Source organism: Hyperolius riggenbachi, chromosome 2, assembly GCF_040937935.1.
Source record: "Hyperolius riggenbachi isolate aHypRig1 chromosome 2, aHypRig1.pri, whole genome shotgun sequence".
Classification (NCBI taxonomy): Eukaryota; Metazoa; Chordata; class Amphibia; order Anura; family Hyperoliidae; genus Hyperolius; species Hyperolius riggenbachi.
This window is the reverse complement of record NC_090647.1, coordinates 512,621,486-512,646,092: the sequence shown is the minus strand read 5'-3', so window position 1 is coordinate 512,646,092 and position 24,607 is coordinate 512,621,486. Positions and strand designations below refer to the sequence as shown.

General features: G+C 45.2%; 1 protein-coding gene across 1 annotated transcript; it reads left to right on the top strand.

Moving 5' to 3' along the window:
- The first annotated feature begins 619 nt into the window (after positions 1 to 619).
- Positions 620 to 19,964, top strand: HSPA13 (heat shock protein family A (Hsp70) member 13). Its single transcript, XM_068270525.1, has 5 exons — positions 620 to 754; positions 6,938 to 7,278; positions 10,099 to 10,312; positions 11,509 to 11,676; positions 12,894 to 19,964. The coding sequence occupies exons 1-5, from the start codon at positions 730 to 732 to the stop codon at positions 13,520 to 13,522; spliced, it is 1,377 nt and encodes a 458-aa protein (XP_068126626.1). The 5' UTR covers positions 620 to 729; the 3' UTR covers positions 13,523 to 19,964.
- The last annotated feature ends 4,643 nt before the right edge of the window (positions 19,965 to 24,607 follow it).

Genomic DNA, 24,607 nt, shown 5'->3' with positions numbered 1-24,607 from the left:
CTGTAGTTGAGGGAGGGCCCTTCGGGGCCCCTCTGGCCCAAGGGCCCCGATGCGGTCGCTACCTCTGCTCCCCCTATTGCTACGCCCCTGGCTGGGAGCTATAGTGCCTCTATGGATGGTCATGCTGTAGTGCCTCTATGAAGGAGTATGCTGGGGCTGTATACAGTGCTTCCATGGAGGGCATGCTGAGAGCTGTAGTGCCTGTATGGAGGGGCATGCTGAGAGCAGCAGCGTTACTACAGAGAGGCATGCTGAGAGCTGTAGTGCCTCTATGGCGGGGCATGCTGAGAGCTGCAGTGCATCTACACAGAGGCATGCTGAGAGATGTAGTGCCTCTATGGAGGAGCATGCTGTGAAATACAATGCTCCTTACTACGACCACCCGCTGCACCGCCATGAAGCAGCTTCAGAATAAAGAAACCTGAGTGAGTGACTGTCTCTCTCTGCGCGTACGCGTGCGCAGAGCACGAGGGTTTAAATTTCCCCGCGCGTGCGCAGTGCTACGCGCTAGTGGCAGGCGGTAGCGGCGCTCTTGCTCGAGTTTGATTACATCGGGCACACGCTCCTGTGAGAAGTTCGGGAGCGAGCAGTCCTCTTTGTGTGCGGGCGGGCGCTTGTGGAAGCAGCGTCCCGGCATGCATCGCGCGGTGGGTAATGTACAGTCATCAGTGAGCAGCTGAGGAGGAAGCGGCAGAGTGGAGGAAGTGGGAGATTCAGCTGCTGTATACCATGGCTGGGGAGATGACCATCCTGGGTAAGTGACTGGCTGTGGGGGACAACAAGTCTCAGCATACCTAGGCAGGAGCAGACAGACAGCACATCTAGGCTGAGTGTTATATCTCTAGTCTTGTCACTGAGGCAGCCAGATGTCACCAGGTGCCCATGACTGGGACTAGTGAGCTGTGTCATATATTGTTGTGCCACTCATGGAGAGACAGGTCACCATATGATATTGATCAGTTATCAGGGATGCTATGGGCTGTCACCCAGCCCCAGGTGTGAAGTTACAGGTGGGGCAAGTTGACAGAACAAAATGTGGTGGCGTTGGCATGACACACCGAAACAATAGATTTACTTTGGACCTTTAAGAGATGTGATCTAAATGTTTTGTTTTAATTTTGTAATACAGGAACTGGAATAGGGTCACACTATGTACATTAAAAGGGATTATAACCGCGCAAAAGAAAGAGAAGTCCCATAAGCTGCCCAAAAGTTCATAGTCCTCAGATAGACTACATACAAAACCAGTAAAAACAACTTAAAACCAGTAAAAATAACAAGGTATTATTCCAACACCCTTCAAAGTGTAGGCTTACCAGCTTCCAGAGAGTTATAAGGTCTAAGCGTTTATCTGGTCATTAGAACGATCACAAATTAACAGTGAGAAATTGTGATTGTTCTGGTGACCAGATAAACGTTTAGACCTTATAACTTTGGTCTCTCTGGAAGCTGGTAAGCCTGCACTTTGAAGGGTGTTGGTGATGAAATGACACACTATGTGCACTGCTGCACTGGCAGTAGTGTACCTCTGGTAGTAGAATGGTCCAATGCTTTTTATGGGCCCATTCACACAGTCCATTGCACCAGATACATAATAATAATAATCCGAACATTTGTATAGCGCTTTTCTCCTGTCGGACTCAAAGCGCTCAAGAGCTGCAGCCACTGGGACGCGCTCAAGAGGCCACCCTGCAGTGTTAGGGAGTCTTGCCTTGAACTCCTTACTGAATAGGTACTTGACCTAGCCAGGATTCGAACCCTGGTCTCCCATGTCAAAGGCAGAGCCCTTAACCAGTACACTTCCAGCCACAATGGACATAAATGTCCATTGCTATAGTTAATGCATATCCTTCTCACTTCCGCTGTACATCAATCCAGAAATGGAAAAAGACCAGGAACCAAGTAGCCAGGGCTCCTTAGAGGGAACCTGAAGTAGTATATGAAGGCTGCCATATTTATTTCCTTTTAAGTAATACCAGTTGCCTGGCTATCTTGTGAATCCTCTGCCTCTAATACTTTTTGCCATAGCCCTTGAACAAGCTTTCAGCAGATCAAGTGTTTTTGACATTTTTGTCAAATCTGACAGGATGTTTGGTTCTGGTATAATTTTGCAGTCAAATATACCAGCAGGACGCCAGGCAACTTTTATTGGTTTAAAGGGAAAAAATATGGCAGCCACCATATGCTTATTCCTTCAGGTTCCTTTTAAAAATGACACTTGGCTCCTAAGTTTTGTTTGTCTCCAGTTGTTGTCAGTGGACGGATTCTACTTTTTCCATCCTTCCCGATTTTTAAAGGACACATGTGAGGGGAAAAAACCCCAAGATCTACTTACCTGGGGCTTCCTCCAGCCCCTGGCAACCAATATGTCCCTTGTCACAGCTCTAGTGTCCCAGGGTCCCCTCCTCGCCAAAGAAAAAACAAGATGTCCTTGCGCTCCAAGAATTTTGGTACTCACAAGATGAAGATAAACTTTATTATATTTATAAGCGTTGATTTTATCTTCATCTTGTGAGTACCAAAATTCTTATGCAAATAAAGTTTACCTTGGGTAATGCACCATTGTGCGCTCCATCTCCTCCTTTTTAGAATCCCCTCCTCGCCAGGTTGGCATCTTCTGCTCGCGCTCCAGTGCCTGGGAGCATCCTGTGCAGGTGCAGTAGTTCTGCGCCTGTGCAGAATGCTCCAGGCCACGTGATTGCGAGCGGCAGGTGCAGAAGAGGGAGGGGACACCGGAGCTGCGGTGAGGGACATATCGGCTGCCAGGGGCTAGAGGAAGCCCCCGAATGAGTACGCCTTGTGTTTTTTTTTTTTTTATTCTTTTCCTCGGACCTGTCCTTTAAGCTTGTATCGTGACACTCAGCATTTACCGTAGCCAACAAAAGTGGTTTTAGCAGCTGGATATCGTACTGGTAAGGCTGTTGTCTTTGATGTAGGGTTTGAGCCTCTGAACAGGGTTTAAATCCTGGCTGAAGCCGGTGTGTAAAACAGTAAGGAGTCTTTGGGCAAGGCTCCCCAACAATCCTTGTTGCCCATGGAGCAATGGCTGAAGCCCTGAAGTGCGTTGCCAGGAGAAAAGCGCAATACAGTATATATGTTCTGTGTAAAATTGTTTGCCAAGATTGATTTAACTTGTGAACTTGTCATTTACTGTATTTTCTTTTTTGATAACGGAATGCATTTTGGAATTTTCCTTGAAATCTTAGGCCTGACGTTTTGTAAAGCAGAGCAAGAAAAATATTCAATCGCCCATAATGTCCCCGGTGGCTAAAATATCACGCCGAATGTTAAACTGAATATGATTGAAAATACTGAATATAATCTTAAAGAAGAACTGTCGCAAAAATTTTAAAATTTAAAACTCATACAAATAAGTACATTTCTTCCAGAGTAAAATAAACCATAAATTACTTTTCTCCTATGTCGCTGTCACTTACAGTAGGTAGTAGAAATCTGACAGAACCGGCAGGTGTTGGGGTAGTCCATCTCTTCATGGGGGATTTTCAGCATGGCCTTTATTCTTTATAAAGACTTTCCCTGAAAAAGATTTATTCAAAGATGCTTGCCAGTCTCCCTGCTCGCTGTACACTTTTTAGGCAGTTGGATGGAGCAACTGCCATTCACTAAGTGCTTTTAAAAATAAAGAAAACCCTAAGAACCCCCTATGAGAAGATGGGCTAGTCCAAAATCTGTCAATGTCAGAACTCAGGAAGAGACATACTTATTTATACATGTTAACGTGTATTTTAAGTTTTAAGATTTTCGCAACAGAGGTTGTTTTAAAGAGACTGTAAGAAAAAAAAAAAAACCCTCTGGGGGATACTAACCTCGTGAAGGGGATGTCTCAGGGTCCCAATATGGTTTCCCAGTCCCCTGAAGCTTGAGGGAATCCAGCGCTAGCTCCCCCCGAAAGTCCCTAAACTGAGGAAGGGCTCCGCCCGAAACATGTAGTGTTATCGCCTGCTTCAATACAACTTGTTGCTGCATACAGCTCCAGAGTGCCGTGTCTTTCTTTATTGTTTTGTCTATGGTTGTGCGGGAGTGGTGTACCTGCTAGACGCTGAGCACCGGCTGGACGATTGTGATGTCGTTTTTTCCCGACGTTAGGAGGAGTTTCTCTGCTTTTTGCCCCGAAAGTCCCTCGTTGGTAGTGCGCAGACACGGGCAATATTTACCTACCGCCATCCTGCGCAGGCGCACTAGCGGCTCTTCATTCGGACTAAGGCGGCAATAGCTGAGCCCTATCTATCTGCTCTACTGTGCAGGCGCAAAGGACTCGCACCTGTGCAGTAGAGCGGATACGATCGGGATCACCTATTTTAGCCTTAGTCCGAACAAAGAGCTAGGTCCAAAATTATCACGAAACCAGGAGCCAATGAAATCGGCCCCTGACCGGCTCACAGAGCTCATCTGTCATAGCGCCAGCAAAGTGAGAGGTCGGTCCATGTGGCGAGACGTCGGTAGGCACAGTTTTTTCGTACCAGCAGTCTCTGGCCCTTAAGGGGCCAGAAACTGCTGGTACGCAAGTGGCTAAAAGAGGTTTGTAATGTTGTGTCCCATTGGGGGGAAGCACCATAACTTGCCTATGGGGTGCTGCACTTCTGGCCCCTGGCTGACATGTGCCATCTTCTCAAGTCAACCACAACTTCTGCTTGCATTTGTAATTCCCAGCAGAGGGTCACACGCTGCAGTGCATGCTGGCAGATGTAGTCCGGGGGATACCAGTACTCATGCTGTACTCATTTCCTGGACTACATCTCCTGGCATGCGGGGCGTTTGACCCCCTGCCGGTAGTTATTAATGCAGGCCGACACTGTGGTCGCCTTGAGAAGATGTCGTACGAGCCAGGGGCCAGAAGTGTAGCACCCTGTAGGTGAGTTATGGTGCCCCCCTCCAACTCCTGCAACCACAACAGCAAACACCATTACAAACCTCCCTTATGAAGAGATTCGTTTTTGAAAAGAAAATGAAGCTATAAAGCTGAAAATACAAATGAGACTCTCTTCTATACTGCTAATGTTCTATTTATCATCTGTACTACACATACAATTCATTATTTTATAAGTTAATTTTAACTTCATGTTCCCTTGAAACAGACTATCTGCTGAAAGAGCAGGCCAGAAATCTTTTATTCAGGCCCTCCCAATCACCTGTCTAGATTTACCAGGCTAGCCTATGCATTGCTTACATATGAGCAGAGTGACTTGACCCAGGCTGCCCAACCAGCATGAAAAAGTGACTCTGCAGCTAGAGGGCAGATGACCTCTGCATCCTGTGCACTCCATTCCTGTAGTAGCACATCATATCTAGAAGCAGCTCAAGGTTATATTCAGTAACAGGGGTGGGGGTGCTGAACCATGTTATGATGCTCTTCAGCTTACAGTCAGTGCGAGGCAATGACAAACCGGTTTTATTGCTGAGTGATTGCATCACAAACGTTAAATCAGGAAATGATGGAGGGCGTTCAGTAGAGCCATTAGCTTATTGTGCTGATTCTAGCTCTCTTTCTTGCCAATAACACCAGCGCTGTGATTGTGTCAGGCGTTTTTCATAAACCTGCTTTTCTGTTCAGGAAACTGAGATCAATACCTGGCTTTTAGACTTATTTTGCTACCTCTGCTGTAATGGAAGGATGAAAGGACTGAATCCACAAACTATTTCACCACAGCTCATGACTTTTAAAAAGGATGCTAGTAAATCTCTTCGGTGTGAATGCCATAACACAGATTTGCTTGCAATAAATGTGACATTTTAACGTAAATTACGTGCTTATGACAGTATGTTTGCATGTGAGCTGCCATCTTGATTGTGATGTCGGCACTATGCATGGAGAAGGGGAGAATTCACAGGATTTTTAGCTTGTTGTGCGCAGGTACCTTCTGAGACAATTATCAGCCACTCAGTGGTTTTAGCACTGTTTGTAGAAGGGAGGCAGCAGTCCATCATAAAGGATTTCATTGAACAGGAATTTAGAATTTAGGGTTATCGATAAAGTTATGCGTTAAGTTTGTCACTTCAGGTTTCCTTTTACATGAATGAAAGAGACACGTCAGATTGGCGGTAGGCCGGTAGCTGTGTTTTCTGATTGCACAAGAAGCTGTACTTCTTTTGGTGGGTAGAAGACCTCTAGTGGTGGATAGGAACAATTGATGTACACAAGGTGCCTGGCTGCAGCTGCAGTTATAACTGGGATGGGATTTCCTAATAAATTGGACAGCCCCTGCTGCTTTAAAAAAAAAAAAAAAAAAAAAAAAGTAAATGGAACAGTGTTACTATCCCAGGAAAAAAAACGATAGCTAGATAGATAGATAAGATACTTGTTCTGCTTACATATGTATTGTACTGTCCACGTTTTTGATTTCAGTACAATTTACATAGTAAGTAAAGAGAAAACCGTTTCAGGCATTTTCCATCTTTACTGCCTCTGACCAAAGCCAATCCTGATGTAATTTCCTTCCTTACGCTTGTTTTTTTTGTTTTTGTTTTTTTTTTCTCCTAAAAACTGCACTGTCATATCTAGTTTGCTTTGTAAACACATGTGAGCACAGCATAGATCGTATTTCAGCAGCTTCTGCAGAGGGATGAGGTGTATTTCCCTTCTCAGCCTCGTGTCACACTGAACATCCCTCAGCCAATCAGTGAAGGGCAGGAATGTGGGAGGGGAGATAACAAGCTTCCCTCTCCTTAGCAATGTACCACATAGAGGCTAACTGAGATAACATTTATTGCAACAGAAACATTTATGATTAGTTTGGAATGCTTGCAATGCAGGGTCAGGTTGTAGACTGCATAATAAACACAGAGCAGTGGGTAAATGGAATTTGATTTTATGGCTTTAAGTGTATGCTTTTTTTGTCCAAATAAAGTATTTGAGGTGGTGTATTAGTAATTCAATGAATGTTTTTAGTAACTATTTTATCTTGTAATTCCATGCCAGGTTCTGCCATCTTGACCCTCCTGTTAGCCGGTTATCTGGCACAGCAGTATTTGCCCATGCCCACCCCAAAGGTGATTGGCATAGATCTCGGAACCACGTACTGTTCAGTTGGGGTGTTCCATGCTGGCACGGGTGAAGTAAAAGTCATTCTGGATGATGATGGTCACCAGAGTATACCCAGCATTGTGTCCTTCACAGAGGATGATATACATGTGGGGTATGAAGGCCTGGAGCTTGCAGATTCCAACCCCCAGAACACCATCTATGATGCCAAAAGATTCATTGGGAAGATCTTCACCCCTGAGGAGCTGAAGAGGGAATGTGAACGCTACCAGTTCAAGGTGAGAGGAGTGAGAAGTACTCAGGAATTCTAACTGAAATCCTTAGGTTCTTTCAAGTTTCTTGAAACCTAACTTGCTAGTGGGGGCCAAATGTAAATTTTTTGCTGCTAGGGTTCCAACTCCTGCATTTGCCATGATGCCCACTGGAATTGCACAAACTGTTCCCAACTTCCATCATTTGAGGATAATGGGGTTTTTGTGTGGTCAGATTTTTCTTGCCAGGGTCTCTTAAGTGTCCTGACTAGCAGGGCTGTGGAGTCGGAGCCATTTTGGGTACCCGGAGTTGGAGTCGGTGGTTTCATAAACTGAGGGGACGGATGATTTGTGTACAAAATCTACAGCCCTGATAAGTATTAGACTAAGGAGTCAGTCGAGGAGTTGGAGCCATTTTGGGAACCTGGAGTCGGAGTTGGAGTGGGAAGATTGTTGTACAGACTCCACAGCCCTGCTGACTAGATGTAATTAACTATCTAAATACAAAAATACATTTAAAATCCAGTTAGTGAATATTAAATAGAAGCTTTGTTCCCAGAAAACGGAATCACCTTTAAGCCCATTTTTTCGCTACTGCTCACATCACTAGTAATGTCCTGCACAGACACAGTACGGGAAAACCTCATTGCGTCTGTACAGGACATTTCTGGCAACGTGAGCGGCAGAGAGGATGCTCGTGGCCAGGGCCGCGCAGGCGCAGTAAGCCACAGCGGGGGATCAGAGGATCATAGAAGCCCCAGGTAAGTTACTAACATCATCCTCTTTCATAGACTACTCCATAGACTATTGTGAGAAGGAAGAGGAAGTGGCAGCACAGCCACACCCCCGCAGAAGACAATGTGGGAAATTTTCCATTTTTCAATAATTTCCAACATGCTTGATCTGCTTCCGATCGAGAGGCGGATCAATTTTGACACCAGCACTTGAAAAAAAATTATTTCCTTTATCAATCTGAAGCAGATCGGACATGTAGGAAATTATCGAACGATGGGAATTGCATCATGTGTACTAGGCATAAGATAATTTGGCCAGGGCTGTCTCTCCTGTTTAATCTTGATATTGCTATATAATTGGCTACAGTACTAGCTATGTTAAAGCATACCAGAGGTGAATGAAAAAGTAAAACGGGGGAGCAGGCATGTATATGAAGTAGTCCACATGCCCACCAGTCCCCCCCCCTTCTCCTCCTTTCCCCTCTATAATTGTGCAAATGCCCCCCAGAGCCACTTCCTAGTTGGCCAGGTTGTGCATTAGTGTGCAGGTGCTGGCTCAGCTGCGCACGGCTGGTAGCGCTCTGCGCATGACTTAGTCATAACCTCATGCACAGTGCTCCTCTGGCCGCTAGCTTGCCATTAAGGATGCGCACAGCCGGGCCAGCTCCTGCGCACTAATGCACGACCCGGACGATTAGGAAGTGGCTGCAGGGGGCATATGCGCAATAATGGAGCAGGACAGAGGAGAACTGGGGAAGCAGTGGGCATGGGGACTACTTCATATACATGCCTGCTCCACCATTTTTATTTTCTTCATTTAGCTCTGTTATCCTTTAAAGTGACTCTGTAACAAAAATTACAATGTTTTTTTCTACCATCCTACAAGTTCCTAAACCTGTTCTAATGTGTTCTGGCTTACTGCAGCACTTTCTACTATCACTGTCTCTGTAATAAAGTAATGTATCTTTCCCCTGTCAGACTTGTCGCCCTGTGTCTGGAAGGCTGCCAACTCTTCCATGCTGATCTGTTCCTCTATGTACATTCCAGTATGTGTGTTATTTACATAAGCCAGCAGCCTCTCTGCTATCTTATCAGTGATAGAAGAGAGCTGGATAAAAATCCTCCTCTGTTAGGCTGTGAAAGGAGCTGGGCTGTCACATACTGAGGAATTAACGACATAGGCAGAGCTGTCTGCAGGAAGCCTGTCACTTCATTGGGTGAGAGCTGCAGGGGGACATAAGATAAACACACAAATGATCTCTTGAGATTCAGAAGTAAGGCTATATACAGCCTGCTTGTGTATGGATGTATTTTGTATGTGTGGACATACTGTACATCAACCTACTTCCTGTTTTGGTGGCCATTTTGTTTGTTTATAAACAAACTTTTTAAAACTGTTTTTGACTACTTTTAATGCGGCGGGGAGTGGCGAAATTGTGACAGAGGGTAATTGTGACAGATGTCCCCTAACACACTGGTATGTTTACTTTTGTGCGATTTTAATAATACAGATTCGCTTTAAAGGGACACTTAAGTCAAACAAAAAAAAATGAGTTTTACTCACCTAGGGCTTCCAATAGCCCCCTGCAGCTGTCCGGTGCCCTCGCCATCTCCCTCCGATCCTCCTGGTCCCGCCGGCAGCCACTTCCTGTTTCGGTGACAGGAGCTGACAGGCTGGGGACGCGAGTGATTCTTCGCGTTCCCAGACACATTAGCACCCTCTATGCTGCTATATGGTATATGATATATGCTATAGCAGCATAGATGGCGCTATTGTGGCCAGGAACGCGAAGAATCACTTGCATCCCCAGCCTGTCGGCTCCTGTCACCGAAACAGGAAGTGGCTGCCGGCGGGACCAGGAGGATCGGAGGGAGACGGCGAGGGCACCGGACAGCTGCAGCGGGCTATTGGAAGCCCCAGGTGAGTAAAACTCATTTATTTATTTTTACTTAAGTGTCCCTTTAAGCAACATTTTGTATTTATTTGTATTGCCCTCATTTGCCTCTGCAGCTCATTTGTGAAATGTTAATTTGTACAACGGTAAGAAATCTGCTGCTGCAGTACCAAAAATGCTGAAATGTGCTAGCTGCTGATTAGCTGCTGTGTTTTCAGGTTCTGTACAGAGAGGGTGGAGCAGTGTACGCCATTAAAACCAATGAAACGTTTGCTGTGACTCCGGAGTACATCGGCTCTCAGCTGCTCCTGAAGCTGAAGAAGATGGCGGAGAATTACCTGGACATTCCTGTGTCTAAAGCTGTCATATCTGTTCCAGCTGAGTTTGATGAAAGACAGCGAAACTATACTGTGAGGGCCGCTAACCTCGCCGGTGAGTCATCCTGTGTGCTGCCGTTATAACACTGTTACTTTTCTAAATTAGCGCTACACAATCTCTTTTTATTTTGTGTTACTAACGAGCGTTACCGGTAGCAACAGTTGCTAGTGGAGTACCGGGGGTCGAGCTAATAGCGTAACTCAATGTACTTGTTGCTGATAAGTAAGGGAATTATTGCTGTGCGCTGTCTGTTCACAGCAGTATTACTGCCATTTTGTGCATCAGGCCCAATGACTGCTAAGATCATTTCAATGTATAGATCTGACCCGAGAGGTCTGGATTGGGAAATTCCACTTTTATTCAATTTTGCTACAAATCGATATCAGATCTACACAAGCAGTTTGTGATCTATGGTTATTTTTAGTAACATTTCAATTTGCAGAAAGCTGATTAAAGTTGCACCACTTATGGGACCTGTACTCTTCCTGGAGAAAAAACTTTCTTGAGTAAAAAGATGCACAAAACACAAACTTGTTTTCCTTACTTTTTTTTTTTCTGCATTTATTTTAATAAATAAGGGTCCTGTTTCAATAAGCTTTTTTTTTTCCCCTTTTCAAAGTTTCTCTCACAGAAGATGTTTCACATCTTATCAGTAAAGTTAACATGTGTGAAGCAAAATCCTCAGTATCCGGCACCGGCGGGGTAAACACGTGCTTGCCGGTTGCTTGAGCAAAAAGAACAAAAAAAACCCTCCCACCTCCCCCCGTGCAGCATTGAATACTTACCGACTGTCCAGCGCTGTCTTGTAAACTTCTAGCGGCTTTCTGGCGCCCGGCTTGCACGGCTTCTGACGTGTCTCTTGAGCTGCGTAAGATCACGTGACACGCCGAGAGCCGCACACAGAAGCCAAAAAGCCGCTAGGAGCGACAGGATGGTTAGAAGACAGCGCTGGACAGTCAGTATTTAATGCCCAGCAAAAACTCTACAAAACCCCTTAAAGCACAGCCCCCGCTCTCCCCTCAGGCATGCCGGTTAGTTGAGACTTCGGTTGCCTGAGCTCCAGATAACTGGGACTTTGTTGTACTTCTTCTCTTTCTTTTTTAAATGCCTTTTCTCATAATAAATGCTGATAACATTATTTCATAGGCTGAGAAAACCTTTCTTAGGAGAAAAGATTATTGAATTTGGCTGAAGGTATTTTGCTCCTGTATTCCTAACTGATGCCAGCCGCCTTGTTTTTCCTGCTTCAGGTCTGGACATATTGCGAGTCATCAATGAGCCCACAGCAGCAGCCATGGCCTACGGGTTACACAAGGCTGACGTGTTCAATGTCCTAGTGGTGGATCTGGGCGGAGGAACATTGGATGTGTCTCTGCTAAATAAACAAGGAGGAATGTTCCTGACTAGAGCCATGGCAGGTAAATATTACTAATAGGAAGATACTGTAGATCAGATTTTTCCTCAGTATGCGCAGCACTGTTTATATTGTTACTAAGGAAACCACTATTTCATTTTGCTACTTTTTGTGGTGAAAGGCCAAACGGTTTTCCTCTTTTGTCTACATCAGGGGTCTCAAACTCGCGGGCCATTTGCGGCCCTCGATACAATATTTTGTGGCCCTCGCCGGCAAAAGCTTCTTTATAGTTTGCTTCAGTGCTCCCAAGTAATCAGCCGCTAAACGAGGGCTGCAGAGCCCCCAAATCGCCCGGGGGGCAATCTGCCGGCATTTCTTGGAAGGGGCAGAGCTTTCAGCTTCAGCTCTGCCCCTCCTGACGTCAATCGCCACACGGATTGCCGCCTCTCCCCGCCCCTCTCTGTGAAGGAAGAATGAGAGCGGCGGGCAGATGTGAAATTCCTTATGCGGCCCAGCCTCATCCTGACTTTTCCTCCTGCGGCCCCCCAGGTAAATTGAGTTTGAGACCCCTGGTCTACATTATCCAACACTGACCACTTGTGGCTCACTTATGCCACCATTGTTAGATATGCCTGCTTACTAATTACCTTACCTCAAAATAACTCTTAAATAAAACTCAACAATATCCTTTACACCATTTAACACAATCGTGCAGTAAGTAGTAAGCTATGACTAAGTGCTTACTACTGCCCGATTCGCATAAGCTTTTTTAAAGATTTAAATTTAGTTAGAGTGCTTTTTCACCTCACTGGTCTGAGAGGGGCAGTCACTGGGTATTGTAGGTTCTGACTTGCCTGGTCCTGTCTCCCAGCGGGGGCAGAGTGGTCAAGCGGAGAGTGTCCTAGACATGACGATCGTACACAGCAGTGGCAAAACTACTAGGACGTGAGAGTCACATGGGTATAGGTAGGAGAAAAGGATGTCATTCTTCTGTTCAATTACACTAAGTGAAGGATGATCATTGTTACTAGCTGTATCACTAATCATTCACGAAAAACGAACGTTTTCACTTGCACCAGTTAGTGCTACCTCTGGAGCATGTGTGTGAGGCGCGTGCACAACGATGTGTAAAGTTCAGGGGCGTAAGATTTGTGTCCTTGCCTGTTTAGTGGTAGAAAAAGAGAATGTGAGTCTCCCATTCAAACCCAGGAAGTGGTTGAGATCTTTAATGCTTATGTTTAGTTTATGCACTCCTTAATTGTTTGTTTCTCAACCCAACAGGTAACAATAAGCTTGGAGGTCAGGACTTCAACCAGAGACTGCTGCAGTACTTGTATGAAAATATCTATGCTACTTATGGGTCACTGCCATCCCTCAAAGAGGAAATCCACCGGCTCAGACAATCTGTGGAGGCCGTCAAGCTGAACCTCACAGTGCATCCGTCCTCATGGGTCCGCATGCCTTTAACTTTGCCCAAACAGAGAGAGGAAGTCCAAGAGGAACGCACCCACCGTGAAAGCCACTTTGATCAGGAGAATCGGCAGGAGGGAAGCAGCGGCTCTCAGAAGGTCTATTTTGAAGCCGAGATATCTAGGAAGTTGTTTGAGAACTTGAACGAGGATCTGTTTCAGAAGATCCTGGTGCCCATCGAACGTGTGTTAGAAGAAGGCCACCTGGAGAAAGATAAAGTGGATGAAATCGTTCTTGTTGGTGGATCTACACGTATACCCCGAATACGACAGGTTATCAGAGACTACTTCAGTAAGGAACCCAACACGTCAGTGGACCCCGACCTGGCTGTAGTGATTGGAGTGGCCATACAAGCTGGCATCATGGGGGGCTCTTGGCCTTTACCAGTCAGTGCAATAGAAATACCAAACAGACATTTGCGAAAAACTAACTTCAATTAAGTTTTCTACCTTTTCCTACATGTCTACACGTATTTGAGAGGGGTGTCGGCACACCTGTTTACTCTGTTTAAATCTACCCCGGGAAAGATATTTATTTTTTTAAGATGTTTTGGGAAAGACTTTCATGGAATGTAAATGTGTGGGTGGAAAAATTCCGCTGTATATTTATTATATTTTGTGTGTATGGTACATTCCACTCCAATACTTGAATGTTCACAAATCCTTACATTCAGGATCCCGAAGGGAAGCTTTTTTTTTTTTCTGCTTTTCTTATAGAGTATACAGAGACAGTATATGCAGTGGAACTATTTTCATTTATAAATGAATGGTTTCCCCTGTCGAAATGTTTGTAGTGCGGGCATCCCTGCTATATTGGTCAACCAATCAAGAGTCACTATAGTTTCAGCTTTGTCGCTTTTATAGGTCTGCTACCTACTCATTGCTGAACAAGTAGGTATACTTCCTAATTGAGGACACAGGAAGCTGAAATAGTGGTTATTGTGTCGGGTGTGTGCAAATCAGAGCATTGGCTGGTCAAAATCCTTTGATTTAACCATGAGAACTTAAAACATAGGAAGCCCTTAAAAGCCAACGCCATCCAAAATTGCCATGTTAGTTTTGTGTGGTTCCAAGAAGTTAAATCGTATGCTGATTTTTAGGCATACTTAAAACCCATATTCTCTCCCTTACAGATCTACTGTGCCCCCCACTCCAAAACTCAGGATACATTCCTACTGGTGTCGGGGAGGATTCACATAACCTCTGACTAGGAGACTTACCAGTCTCCTCCAGATCTGCAGATGTCAGGCAATGGGAGTGCTGAAACGTTACCTTTCTAGTGTGAAATGAGGGTTCTGCAACTTGAAATGCTGCCTTGGGATTTTTTTCACATGTCTAGAAGTAGCTGTGTGAGAGAGGCGGTTTTCAGGCTCTGTGGGTGTGGCTGCTACTAATGCCCGGATTGCGTTATCTCCAATTTTTAGACTCTTAGGCCTCGTTCACGTTGCATGCATTGTCGTCTGTATTTCGGCAACGCGCGCGGGAGGCAGAACCGCACGAACATCACAAGTGCATAGACTGCACTGTGATGTTCACATTACATGCATTGCAGACCAGTGCGGTCCGGGAACGCATGCTGCCCAAATTTTTTAAGCAAAACACTCGGCTGACTCATTCACTACAAATTGGGATCAGCCACGCATCGCATACAAACGCAGATTGCGTGCGATAATACGCATTGCGTTCCAATCGCATGGCCATCTGCGGGTTGTAATGTGAACAAGACCTAAAGCTGAATACTTACCTCGTGACCCAGGAAGATCGATCCCAGCGACGTCTCTTAACGATGAGTGCTTCTTGATCCATCTCACCAGTGGCGGGATTACGTGACTGCACATGACAGGTGTGAACAAGAGTTCATGCGATGTCTGTAGTATGCGCAGTAGTTGTCGGGGTTCTCAAAGATCCGATCCGCTGTGAAGGTCGTTATCGCTGTGTGTCGCTAAGTGGTGGTCGGGTTATTAGCATGCCTGTACCCACGTTGCAAGATTGCAGAAACGATCACTCGTTGCTCAAAAAAATCACAGGTCGTCGGACAAATTGCATAGTAAGTATGGGCCTTAAGGGGTGAAGACACCGTCTGTGCTTTAGACTGCAATCTTCTCAGAAAGATCCAGACAGTCCATGGAGCAGGAAGTGGCCATTGTCTGGGCTCCTAATCTTGTTTGCGAGTGTTGCTGCACCCCTGTAGGTGTAGCTCCATTTAGTAACCATAGTGCAACCATTGGCAGAATGACAAGACTATAAAGTAGTCACCATCTGCTGGGTCTGCTTAAGCATACAGAGACTCTACAATGACCAAGTGACACAGCTTAGGGCTTATTCACATGAGCGGTCCAGGGAAACATAATTTATAGAAATCTATGGTAATGCTGAAGTCTGTTCATAGTGAATGTCATTTGTAGCGATAATTTGGTGTTGCAATTACATAGCTGTAAAAAGCACTTTCATGCTGTGTTTTAGGAGCAGCAAAGGCCAGTTTACCAGATTACTTTTTTTGTTTTTTGAGAGGGGGGTGGGGGAGGTAGTTTTTGTAGCACTTAAGAATTACTGTGGTCACAAAAAGGTCAGATAAACGCCAACCTAACGCACTTTCCCACTTAAATGCTGCCATACCTGACAAAGTACCAGCCACAACAGTAGTTGGCAGAAATTCACTTCTGGGGGCCAAAAACCTCTTTAACAGGGATAGGTTACACTACAAAACAGTCATAGAGTGATTGCGATTTTGCAATGCAATTTTGCAGCAATTGCGCTTACGTCCGGGCAGCGAGAAATGCATTACTATAGAATGATGCTGCTTTTATACAATTTGCAATGCTGCAGAGAAAATGCTTGCATAGATTTACATTGACTTCGCACTTTTCTGATCACCGGTGATCAGCAAAGCGCTGAAATCTCCCCCAACCCTTTTCCACCAATGTGCTTTAACCTCCCTGGCGGTAAGCCCGAGCTGAGCTCGGGCTAAGCTGCTTCGGAGGATTTCTCAGGCCCTGGTGGGCCGATTTGCATATAATTTTTTTTTGTTACATGCAGCTAGCACTTTGCTAGCTGCATGTACAAACCGATCGCCTCCGCGCCGATTCGCGGCTACTCACCGTGCCGCACCCAGACCCCTTGCGCAGCCTGGCCAATCACCGCTAGGCAACACTAAGGGGTGGATCGGGACTCCCTCCGACACCATGACGTCTATTATGTCATCCCGATTGTCGCCCTTGGCAACGGGTGAAGCCAAACAGGAAATCCCGTTCTGAACGGGATTTCCTGTTTGGAAGGGGAGGGGGGATGCCGCTGCACAGCGGCTATCATGTAGCTGCCGCTAAAAAATTTTTTTAAAGTGCTGTGCTGCCCCCTGGTGGTTTTAATAGACCGCCAGGGAGGTTAAAGTGGACCTAAACTCTTGCACAGAACAGAAGGAAAACATAGAGAAATGCATCCTGTATGTATTTAGAAGGTTTAGCCTGTCTTAATTCCTCCTCATCTGTGACTTATCACAAGTGTAATATGATCTCTCAGCTGTGACTGCTCAGGAATCTCCTCTGCCACTGCAGTGCAGCTAATTTGTAAGCACAGGATGTTAACCTTATGTCTGCTGCTTCCATAAAAGCAGGAAGTGGACACACTGCAGATAAATTGCAGGATTTGTATCGGCTGTAACTAAGAAATGTTTTTCTTTAAAGGTTATTATGTTGTTGCTTCATCTTTTGGAGCAGAGAGGAAGTTCTGAGTTCAGGTCCGCTTTAAGTGAAAGCCAACCTCTGAGCTTTTGAGAAAGAGATGTTTGCAGGCTATCCTTGTGTAACAACTGCCTGAGCTGCCCCAGTGCACAGACCCACCCCCCATAGACAGATGCCTTCGCTGCAATATTGCCTGATTGTGAGGCCACTTCAGCCTGATTAATAAGCCATCTCCAGAGATCTCCACATATCTTCAGTGGAAGATCACTAGTGAAACTTTACGGGGTTAATTGACAATTGTCAGGTAATTTTTGCCTGTGACACAGGAAGTGAGTGGATCTCATCTTTTTGTGCCCACTCTGTCTCTGTGCCTGTCCTGTGCCCCCAAGCTGCGACAGTGCTGGACATACCTTCCAGCACAAGTCCTGTAATGCCCATCTATCCACTCCTGCCTCCTACAGGCTCTAATGCACGGCATACTTCCTGTGTGCCATGTGACATACAGGAACCAGGAAGTATGCCGTGCACAAGAGTCGGCAGACGGCAAGAGAGGACGGACAGTGTTGGACTCGTGTCGGGAGGTATGTCCAACACTGCCGATGCTGCGGGCCGCACGCTCCAAAACTTGGGGGAAGCCTCTTCTTCAAATTTCCCTATGCGGAAATGACATCATCACGGAAATTGCCGCTTTGATAATTCCGAAATTGTGATCTTTGTGATCGCGATTTCAGTTTAAATGCGATTTATCTTTCAGGCCTAGTATTTGGGAAGTATAATTGTGTCTGATAACCTCACGTGTGGCTGGTACACTGAAGTGCCTAATCCGCATCTGTTCTGGGTACATTCCACAATGTGTTTCCCCCCCCCCCCCCTCCCCTTCCCCGGTAGCAGGAGGTTTGTCTGAGTTTCCTATAAAGGTCCGGAGCAGTTCAGTGTCTGGTACATTGCTGCCGAAAGGATCGAGATAAACCTGCAAGAGAAGCTGTATGAACAGTTTTATTCTCAGTTTGAAAATCTGCATGTTTGGTGCATTGGAAGATGTGGTGTTCCATTAACTGTCTTTATGACAATAGTGAGCAGCTTAAAGGGAACCCGAGGTGAAAATAAACCATTGCATCTATCTTCCTACTCCTAAAAATGACTATATATATATATCTCCCACAATTTTATTTAATGTTTAAAAATGTAAAAAAGATTAAGGCCCTTTACACGCGGAACACGGTCTGAAGAGACTTGCATAGAGGAAGTGGCGTGGTGCAATGGAAGTATCAAAATCCCTGCAAAGTCTGCAGTGCTTACCACATGAACCGTGCCTACTGCACAGATCATGCAGTAATTCCAGTCAGTGGGCGATGCAGTCAGTGTGAACAGGAGCAAGGTGCGTGCGTATGCATGGTAATCCCAGTGACGCAGTTCCTGCTCAGCAGGGAGTAAGTCATTGAGCAGGGGGCGGGCCTATGTATATGACCCTGACGCTGCACCATGGCACAGGGTCATATGAAGCCAGATTTATGCAGTACGGTGATGTGGCGGCAGGCTCCACTGCTGTGCAATCTCCGCATGTTTTAGGTGTGCAACCAGCCTAAAGGCAGTCATACACGGGTTGATTGCCACCAGATCCGACCAACGGATAGATCCCTCTCTGATCGAATCCGATCAGAGAGGGAGCTAATGGGTGCTCATTACTGCACACAGATTTTGAATCGATTTCAGCATGAAATCGATTCACAACCTGTGGAGCTGCCGCCCTGCCTCGTCGCTCCCTGCTCCCCCTGCCAGCAGCAATACATTACCTGTTCTGCCAGCGCAAGTCCCCGGGTCAGTGATGTCCCTTGCTCTTGCTGGCCATCTTCATCTTCACTTCCTGTCTCGTCCTGTGAGAAGGGGAAGTTCAAACAGTAGAGCACCCTCTACTGTTTGAACTTCCTCTGGTCACAGGAGGAGACAGGAAGTGAAGAAGAAGACCAGCCGGAGGAAGGGACAGCACGGACCCGGGGACTTGTGCCGGCGGGACAGGTGAGATTATTGCTGCGTCGGTCGTCGCAGAATTGAACGCCGCTAACGCCGTGCTTCTGACCTGCTGGCGATCTAGCAAAATTTTAGCCTGGACAGATCAACGGAATCGATTGATTTTTTGGATGGAAAACAGTCGATTGGTCCGCGTTTGCGTGATCTATTTCACAGTGATCGAATCTGCTGTCTATCGGCGGGAAATCGAATAAATGTATAGACACCTTTACTGATTTATTGTCCCTGCTCAATGATATAGTCTTTCAAGTATCCCCAGAGCAATACTTTATGAACTATTGATATTTGTATCTATCCCCTGCACTCAGAAGCTGTTCTCATTCAGGCGGCTGTAATTCCTTATCAGTGAGGGCTCGTTTCCACTATCGCGAATCTGCATGCGTCCAACGCATGCGGATTCGCACATGTAATGCAAGTGGATGGGCCTGTTTCCACTGTAGCGTTGTTGAGGTGCGGTTTTTTCAGCGGTAAAAAAACGCACAAAAGAGCCAACGAATTCGCCTGTGAGTGGAATGCATGCGTATCGCCGGTAATGTATTTAATAGGAAATTCGCATGCGGCTATGGTATGCGAATTTTCATGCGAATTCGCATAGGTACCAATGTAACTTCAAGTAGGCAGTGACATGGTTAAATTCGCATATACCCTCACCTTTGCGAATTCGCGGCAAAAAACGCGCAAAAATTCGCATCCGCATGCTATTTCAACAGCGGTGGAATCCAGGCGATTCTGCACCGCAATAGTGGAAACGAGCCCTGAGGATTATGCTGGATAAGCTGTCACTTGCATACCTGATGTTTAACTCTTTCAGGTGGAAAAGGGAACACAGCCAAGTTATTTGTGTGCTTGGCACTGTACATGCGTACGTCTATCTCATCCCGTCACCTCGGGTACCCATGAAAGCTTTTATTTTAGTGTCTGTCTTCTATATTGGCTGCCCTTATATAGCGCAGCATTCATCCAATAGCTGGATGCTCTTACCCATTCACCGCCAGGAGGCTTCAAAGGTCTCAGACGTCAGACCTGGCATCAGTTGAGTCAGGGATATGGATAAAAATGGTTAATGAAATGCAAATAATTCTGGTTTGCATGCAAAATGTATGTAGCTTATGCTACATACATACTTGAAAGATAAATGAAAGATATCAGACCAATTTTACCCCCTTCCATATAGTATGAGAGCCATACTCTACACAGTCTATTCTATGGAGCTAAACTCCCCATCAGGTAAAAATCTTTGCAAGATGCTGCACACAAAGATGCTGTACACATTCAACAGATCAATACCTGCAAAAGATCTGTTCCTGCAAAAGAACCGTTCCTGCAAAATTCATTCATAGTCTGATATCTGCAGATCCTCATACACACCTTGTTTAACAGACATTCATCTGCAGACCAGATCCACCAGGATGGATTTTCAGATCTGCAGATGATTGTCTGATCTGCAGATGTCTGTCTGTTAAAGGAGAACTGTAGTGAGAGGTATATGGAGGCTGCCATATTTTTTCCCATTTAAGCAATACCAGTTGCCTGGCAGTCCTGCTGATCCTTTGCCTCTAATACTTTCAGCCATAGCCCCTGAACAAGCATGCAGCAGATCAGGTGTTTCTGACAAATTTGACCGATCTGACAAGATTAGCTGCATGCTTGTTTCTGGTGTGATGCAGACACTTCTTCAGCCAAATAGACCAGCAGGGCTGCCAGACAACTAGTATTACTTAAAAGGAAATAAATATGGCAGCCTCCATATACCTCTCACTACAGTCCTCCTTTAAACAAGGTGTGTATGAGGATCTGCAGATATCATAGACTATGAATGCAATTTGCAGGGATGGATCTTTTGCAGATCGTGATCTTTTGAATGTGTACAGCGTCTTTGTAAGCAGCATCTTGCAAAGATTTCTATCTGATGGGGAGTTCAGCTCCATAGAATAGACTGTGTAGAGTATGGCTCTCATGCTACATGGAAGGTGGTGAAATTGGTCTAAGATCTTTCAAGTGTGTACACACCATTAGAATCGGGCCAATCAGAAACAGCAGGAAGTTTCTCCTTGGACCAGTTCCAAGTTGCATAGAGTGTCTGCAAAATTAGTGTCTCACTGAGCATCCTGAGGGCTAAGACAGAAAACAAAGGGAAACGTAGATTTTGAGACGGTCAGTGATATTCTCATTTCTTTGACTTGCATGAAAAGCTCATGCAGCTGGGCCGATCCAAATCTGCAGCTACTGCGTTTGATTGGCTTAGATTTCAGCCGCATGCCGCTGGCATTTAATTTGCCTGCATTTTGGAAAAACCAGCTGATCGCCGCTAATCCACTCTTGTAAATAATTTCTTTGTATTATATGGTTGGGGATGATGAGCCATAAAGTGTTAGTGTACATAAATATGTCTTACAATAGAGTTCCACTAAAAATGCAATATACTTGTGTTACCGATTGATTATAGCCACTTTTATAATACTGACCTGTGAAGTGCAGTTTGTACAGTATAAATTGTATAATACTGATAGTAAACTATCTGAGGTGTGTGCTGATCCCTTGTTGTGAATTGAGTCTGCACTGCTTATCATCTCTGTGCAGCTCTTGCAGGACTTTAGCACACACATGGTGAAAATTGTATTAAGCATGGTGATCTGATATTCATTTTGCCACTTTTGTAGTCTCCATTTAAAAAAAAAAAATCTAGATCACACTTTAAAATTTCCTTATTTCAGAAGGGGTGATCTGATAAATTATGGTGCAGTGTTTCGATTGCTTAGTATAATTACTCTAAATTGTCGAGTTTTGTTTGCTTGAATTGTCAGGTTGTGGGTCAGAAGCAATGTCCCTATGGCTCAGTCCTGCACCAGTCAGTGGTAACTAACTTGACTGGAGGCATGTGGTCTGCAGCATTACGCGAGGCCTTGACTTCACTCCAAACCTTTTCTGAGATCTGGGATCGCAGGTTTTTTAATTAGAGATCCATGCCAATTTGTGGTGAATGGTTGAGTGTAAAGAAAAATGCCCTGATCACCACTCTGCTCAAACGATGCCAATGGTGTTTTCAACTTTCAAAGTGCCAGCTGCTGTTTGGCAATCCATCAAGAGGCAATCTGCGCTTACAAGTTGGATGATCAGGGCGAGTCCTAGGCCAGCCATTTGCCACTATTTTACAACAGAGCTACAATCCGTAAAACAAATACATTGCATTATTGATCAGACCAACATTTTAAGTTTTGCATAACTACACTTACACTTTTACAACCAATCATAACCCTTGTTTTATATGTGGTAGCTGAGCTCTGATTGGTTCACAGCAGGCTCTCTCCATTTAGTTGCGTTCAGCTGTGATTTTTCCACACATCGTCCATTCAATCAGCTGGTCGTTTATGACATGTATACAAGGATCCATCGACATGTTGTCACTTTGCAGTAATGTCACATACGCAGTGTTGTCTTAGAACCTTTGTTCAATGTACTGTTACATTCATACAAAGGAGAGGTAATTGGCAGTATTAAGGTTACAGATAACGGATTTATAAGTTGTCTTACATAGACTGTTCAGTTGTTTTCCAATTTAAAAATTTTGTATGTAGACACTGGAAAAGAAAAAATATTTTATATGTAGAAGTAAAAGCTGTTTAACATAAACTTTGTGGCTCTTTTATTTATGACTTCCTTGGCAAAGGAGTGAAACATAATAGAGGTAGTCTTGGGGTGATATGGCCTTCTTGACGTTAGCTGCTCTGAAGTTCATGACCTCTGACACTATCCTGACCTCAGGTAAGTTCATCCTCAAGTATGTTGGCCAAACAGCTATGTTTGTGTTGTGTTGGAAGCATGATTGGCACGTGCCTCTAACACAAGGATATCAGGAGGAGATTGGCCTTGCTGTAGCTCGGGCTTGCCTTAATATCTGTGGATACGTGAAACAATGAATCTATCTTATGAAGTGTTCTGTGGGCTCAGTGCTATGGAGTCAGAGCAATTTTTGGATACTTGGGAGTAGGTTGTTTAATAAACGTCAGGTAACTTTTGTACCCACTTTACAGCCCTGACAGGGCTGTGGAGTTGATTTTGGATACCTGGATTTGGTGGTTTCATAAACTGAGTCGGAGTTGGATTCGGATGATTTTTGTACCGACTCCACAGCCCTTGGGGGCTGTACAGGCTTGGGGTTCCTTCATATTTTGCAAACTCTGCAGTATACAAATGTGTTACCGTGCCTTCAGTATTACATCTTACAGCGCCCCAGGTCTTCTTCTTCTTGTGCATGATGAAATATTCTGGATTGCCATCCCATGAAACAGTTCTGTAATCCATACAGATAAGTAACTCTCTTGGGGAATTGGAGGAGGGGAAGGGGGGTAGGATGTCTTTCACTATGTTTCAATCTACAGTGAACCTGTGTACATGTTTTTGGAGTGGGACTAAGGCAGTGTTTCTCAAACCTGTCCTCGCGACTCCCCAACGGTGTATGTTTTGCAGGCAACCTCACCTATGCACATGTGGGGTAATTAGTGTCTCAGCTACATGGAATCCAACTAGCTGAGACACTAATTACCCCACATGTGCATAGGTGAGGTTGCCTGTAAAACATGCACCATTGGGGAGTCATGAGCAGTGGCGTAGCAATAGGGGGTGCAGAGGTAGCGACCGCATCGGGGCCCTTGGGCCAGAGGGGCCCCGCAGGGCCCTCCCTCAACTACAGTATTAGCTCTCTATTGGTCCTGTGCTGGTAATAATCACTTCTATAGATGCTTTTATTAGTAGTAATCATTAACAAACTGGTCCCAATCCCCTTCTTGTACTTCTGACACTGTGGTTGTCCTTGGCAGGTTTTGGTGTGCCGTATCAATTGTCGTGTATACATCGCTTGGGGGGCCCCAATGTAAACCTTGCACTGGGGCCCATAGCTCCTTAGCTACGCCACTGGTCATGAGGACAGGTTAGAGAAACACTGGACTAAGGCCGGAGTTACAAATCAGGCAGTTCCCTTCCTCCCTCACTAAGTGGGTACCATTGGTTAACTGTATGTACTGAGGTGCCCACTCTTCCTGAGGATCACGTGACTAGGTACTGAGATGCTTACTCTTCCTGTCACCAGAATCACATGACTAGGTTTGAGGTGCCCACGCTTCCTGTCACCAGTATTACATGACTCGGTACTGAGGTGCCCACTTTTCCTGTCATCAATATCACATGACTCGGTACTGAGGTGCCCACTTTTCCTGTCATCAATATCACATGACTAGGTACTGAGATGCCCACTCTTCCTGTCATCAGTATCACATGACTAGGTACTGAGGTGCCCACTCTTCCTGTCACCAGTATCACATGACTCTGTACTGAGGTGCACATGCTTCCTGTCACCAGTATCACATGACTAGGACTTCTTAATAACAAGCTGCATCCAATTTGATGTCCCAGTTCCAAATTGCATATGGTTTGCACTGAATTTGTATGCAAGCTGGAAGCAGTTTTTAGCATTTCATTGACTATGGCTGTTGGGACACATTCACTTGAGAGTCCATGTCTGATAGCAATGGCCACCTAAAGTAATCCTAGTTCCCTTTCAGGGCTGTGGAGTCGGTCCAAAAATCCACCGACTCCGACTCCTCAGTTTAGGATTCCACCGACTCCGACTCCACGACTCCGACTCCTCTAATTTGCATATTACAATTTTGTTGATTAAAAGTATGTAACATGAAATTCGTCTCATAACTGCCAACGCTTAGGAATTTTACAAGACAACTGAAGTGAGAAGGATATGTAGACTACTATATTTATTCCCTTTAGACTAAAACTAGTCCTTAGTAATAGTACTTGTAAAAGGTACAAA